This window comes from Phytophthora sojae (genome assembly GCF_000149755.1).
Source record: "Phytophthora sojae unplaced genomic scaffold PHYSOscaffold_62, whole genome shotgun sequence".
In the NCBI taxonomy this organism is placed as follows: Eukaryota; Oomycota; class Peronosporomycetes; order Peronosporales; family Peronosporaceae; genus Phytophthora; species Phytophthora sojae.
Window position 1 is genome coordinate 1 of NW_009258176.1, and position 4,825 is coordinate 4,825.

General features: G+C 59.3%; 1 protein-coding gene across 1 annotated transcript in view; it reads left to right on the top strand.

Moving 5' to 3' along the window:
• Positions 1–4: 4 nt before the first annotated feature.
• The window catches only part of PHYSODRAFT_536653 (hypothetical protein), a gene marked incomplete at both ends in the record, with an annotated part of 9,015 nt that continues 4,194 nt past the window's right edge, over positions 5–4,825 (top strand). The window contains 7 exons of the mRNA XM_009541924.1: positions 5–65; positions 1,397–1,477; positions 1,734–1,814; positions 1,935–2,015; positions 2,103–2,178; positions 2,472–2,521; positions 3,954–4,041. Of these exons, the coding sequence (XP_009540219.1) occupies positions 5–65; positions 1,397–1,477; positions 1,734–1,814; positions 1,935–2,015; positions 2,103–2,178; positions 2,472–2,521; positions 3,954–4,041 (518 nt within the window). The remainder of the gene's footprint in view (positions 66–1,396; positions 1,478–1,733; positions 1,815–1,934; positions 2,016–2,102; positions 2,179–2,471; positions 2,522–3,953; positions 4,042–4,825) is intronic.

Consider the following 4,825-nt stretch of genomic DNA (forward strand, 5'->3'; position numbering starts at 1 on the left):
AGGATCCCCCACCAGCAGCCCACCACCTGTGGCTACACGACCCCTAGCGATGGCACCAATAGCGCGTTGGCCGTAAACTTGAGCGCAAATGGTATCGCCATGGCAGTAAATTAGAGCGCCAATGGTATCGCCATGGACAGACACTTCCGATGAGCCATCGCAGGCAGGCTGCAACCGCGTAGAAGGCCTCGGTCCCGATTCTCGCCTTGCCCTCCAGTAGTCACCACCAGTGCCTACACGACCCCTAGCGATGGCTCCAATAGCGCGTTGGCCGTAACCTAGAGCGCAAATGGTATCACGATGGCAGTAAATTAGAGCGCCAATGGTATCGCCATGGACAGACACTTCCGATGAGCCATCGCAGGCAGGCTGCAACCGCGTAGAAGGCCTCGGTCCCGATTCTCGCCTTGCCCACCAGCAGTCACCACCAGTGGCTACACGACCCCTAGCGATGGCACCAATGTCTCGTTGGCGGTAGATTGCGTCGCAAACGGTATCGCCATAGACAGGACACATCCGATGAGCCATCGCATGCAGCCTGTAACCGCGTAGAAGGCCTCGGTCCCGATTCTCGCCTTGCCCACCAGCAGTCACCACCAGTGGCTACACGACCCCTAGCGATGGCACCAATAGCGCGTTGGCCGTAAACTTGAGCGCAAATGGTATCGCCATGGACATACACATCCGATGAGCCATCGCAGGCAGCCTGCAACCGCGTAGAAGGCCTCGGTCCCGATTCTCGCCTTGCCCACCAGCAGTCACCACCAGTGGCTACACGACCCCTAGCGATGGCACCAATAGCGCGTTGGCCGTAAACTTGAGCGCAAATGGTATCGCCATGGACATACACATCCGATGAGCCATCGCAGGCAGCCTGCAACCGCGTAGAAGGCCTCGGTCCCGATTCTCGCCTTGCCCACCAGCAGTCACCACCAGTGGCTACACGACCCCTAGCGATGGCACCAATAGCGCGTTGGCCGTAAACTTGAGCGCAAATGGTATCGCCATGGACATACACATCCGATGAGCCATCGCAGGCAGCCTGCAACCGCGTAGAAGGCCTCGGTCCCGATTCTCGCCTTGCCCACCAGCAGTCACCACCAGTGGCTACACGACCCCTAGCGATGGCACCAATAGCGCGTTGGCCGTAAACTTGAGCGCAAATGGTATCGCCATGGACAGACACTTCCGATGAGCCATCGCAGGCAGCCTGCAACCGCGTAGAAGGCCTCGGTCCCGATTCTCGCCTTGCCCACCAGCAGTCACCACCAGTGGCTACACGACCCCTAGCGATGGCACCAATGTCTCGTTGGCGGTAGATTGCGTCGCAAACGGTATCGCCATAGACAGGACACATCCGATGAGCCATCGCATGCAGCCTGTAACCGCGTAGAAGGCCTCGGTCCCGATTCTCGCCTTGCCCACCAGCAGTCACCACCAGTGGCTACACGACCCCTAGCGATGGCACCAATAGCGCGTTGGCCGTAAACTTGAGCGCAAATGGTATCGCCATGGACATACACATCCGATGAGCCATCGCAGGCAGCCTGCAACCGCGTAGAAGGCCTCGGTCCCGATTCTCGCCTTGCCCACCAGCAGTCACCACCAGTGGCTACACGACCCCTAGCGATGGCACCAATGTCTCGTTGGCGGTAGATTGCGTCGCAAACGGTATCGCCATAGACAGGACACATCCGATGAGCCATCGCATGCAGCCTGTAACCGCGTAGAAGGCCTCGGTCCCGATTCTCGCCTTGCCCACCAGCAGTCACCACCAGTGGCTACACGACCCCTAGCGATGGCTCCAATAGCGCGTTGGCCGTAACCTAGAGCGCAAATGGTATCGCCATGGCAGTAAATTAGAGCGCCAATGGTATCGCCATGGACAGACACTTCCGATGAGCCATCGCAGGCAGCCTGCAACCGCGTAGAAGGCCTCGGTCCCGATTCTCGCCTTGCCCACCAGCAGTCACCACCAGTGGCTACACGACCCCTAGCGATGGCACCAATAGCGCGTTGGCCGTAAACTTGAGCGCAAATGGTATCGCCATGGACATACACATCCGATGAGCCATCGCAGGCAGCCTGCAACCGCGTAGAAGGCCTCGGTCCCGATTCTCGCCTTGCCCACCAGCAGTCACCACCAGTGGCTACACGACCCCTAGCGATGGCACCAATGTCTCGTTGGCGGTAGATTGCGTCGCAAACGGTATCGCCATAGACAGGACACATCCGATGAGCCATCGCATGCAGCCTGTAACCGCGTAGAAGGCCTCGGTCCCGATTCTCGCCTTGCCCACCAGCAGTCACCACCAGTGGCTACACGACCCCTAGCGATGGCACCAATAGCGCGTTGGCCGTAAACTTGAGCGCAAATGGTATCGCCATGGACATACACATCCGATGAGCCATCGCAGGCAGGCTGCAACCGCCTAGAAGGCATCGGTCCCGATTCTCGCCTTGCCCACCAGCAGGCCACCACCTGTGGCTACACGACCCCTAGCGATGGCACCAATAGCGCGTTGGCCGTAAACTTGAGCGCAAATGGTATCGCCATGGACATACACATCCGATGAGCCATCGCAGGCAGCCTGCAACCGCGTAGAAGGCCTCGGTCCCGATTCTCGCCTTGCCCACCAGCAGTCACCACCAGTGGCTACACGACCCCTAGCGATGGCACCAATGTCTCGTTGGCGGTAGATTGCGTCGCAAACGGTATCGCCATAGACAGGACACATCCGATGAGCCATCGCATGCAGCCTGTAACCGCGTAGAAGGCCTCGGTCCCGATTCTCGCCTTGCCCACCAGCAGTCACCACCAGTGGCTACACGACCCCTAGCGATGGCACCAATAGCGCGTTGGCCGTAAACTTGAGCGCAAATGGTATCGCCATGGACATACACATCCGATGAGCCATCGCAGGCAGCCTGCAACCGCGTAGAAGGCCTCGGTCCCGATTCTCGCCTTGCCCACCAGCAGTCACCACCAGTGGCTACACGACCCCTAGCGATGGCACCAATAGCGCGTTGGCCGTAAACTTGAGCGCAAATGGTATCGCCATGGACATACACATCCGATGAGCCATCGCAGGCAGCCTGCAACCGCGTAGAAGGCATCGGTCCCGATTCTCGCCTTGCCCACCAGCAGTCACCACCAGTGGCTACACGACCCCTAGCGATGGCACCAATAGCGCGTTGGCCGTAAACTTGAGCGCAAATGGTATCGCCATGGACATACACATCCGATGAGCCATCGCAGGCAGCCTGCAACCGCGTAGAAGGCCTCGGTCCCGATTCTCGCCTTGCCCACCAGCAGTCACCACCAGTGGCTACACGACCCCTAGCGATGGCACCAATAGCGCGTTGGCCGTAAACTTGAGCGCAAATGGTATCGCCATGGACAGACACTTCCGATGAGCCATCGCAGGCAGCCTGCAACCGCGTAGAAGGCATCGGTCCCGATTCTCGCCTTGCCCACCAGCAGTCACCACCAGTGGCTACACGACCCCTAGCGATGGCACCAATAGCGCGTTGGCCGTAAACTTGAGCGCAAATGGTATCGCCATGGACATACACATCCGATGAGCCATCGCAGGCAGCCTGCAACCGCGTAGAAGGCCTCGGTCCCGATTCTCGCCTTGCCCACCAGCAGTCACCACCAGTGGCTACACGACCCCTAGCGATGGCACCAATAGCGCGTTGGCCGTAAACTTGAGCGCAAATGGTATCGCCATGGACATACACATCCGATGAGCCATCGCAGGCAGCCTGCAACCGCGTAGAAGGCCTCGGTCCCGATTCTCGCCTTGCCCACCAGCAGTCACCACCAGTGGCTACACGACCCCTAGCGATGGCACCAATAGCGCGTTGGCCGTAAACTTGAGCGCAAATGGTATCGCCATGGACAGACACTTCCGATGAGCCATCGCAGGCAGCCTGCAACCGCGTAGAAGGCCTCGGTCCCGATTCTCGCCTTGCCCACCAGCAGTCACCACCAGTGGCTACACGACCCCTAGCGATGGCACCAATGTCTCGTTGGCGGTAGATTGCGTCGCAAACGGTATCGCCATAGACAGGACACATCCGATGAGCCATCGCATGCAGCCTGTAACCGCGTAGAAGGCCTCGGTCCCGATTCTCGCCTTGCCCACCAGCAGTCACCACCAGTGGCTACACGACCCCTAGCGATGGCACCAATAGCGCGTTGGCCGTAAACTTGAGCGCAAATGGTATCGCCATGGACATACACATCCGATGAGCCATCGCAGGCAGCCTGCAACCGCGTAGAAGGCCTCGGTCCCGATTCTCGCCTTGCCCACCAGCAGTCACCACCAGTGGCTACACGACCCCTAGCGATGGCACCAATAGCGCGTTGGCCGTAAACTTGAGCGCAAATGGTATCGCCATGGACAGACACTTCCGATGAGCCATCGCAGGCAGCCTGCAACCGCGTAGAAGGCCTCGGTCCCGATTCTCGCCTTGCCCACCAGCAGTCACCACCAGTGGCTACACGACCCCTAGCGATGGCACCAATAGCGCGTTGGCCGTAAACTTGAGCGCAAATGGTATCGCCATGGACATACACATCCGATGAGCCATCGCATGCAGCCTGCAACCGCCTAGAAGGCCTCGGTCCCGATTCTCGCCTTGCCCACCAGCAGTCACCACCAGTGGCTACACGACCCCTAGCGATGGCACCAATAGCGCGTTGGCCGTAAACTTGAGCGCAAATGGTATCGCCATGGACATACACATCCGATGAGCCATCGCAGGCAGCCTGCAACCGCCTAGAAGGCATCGGTCCCGATTCTCGCCTTGCCCACCA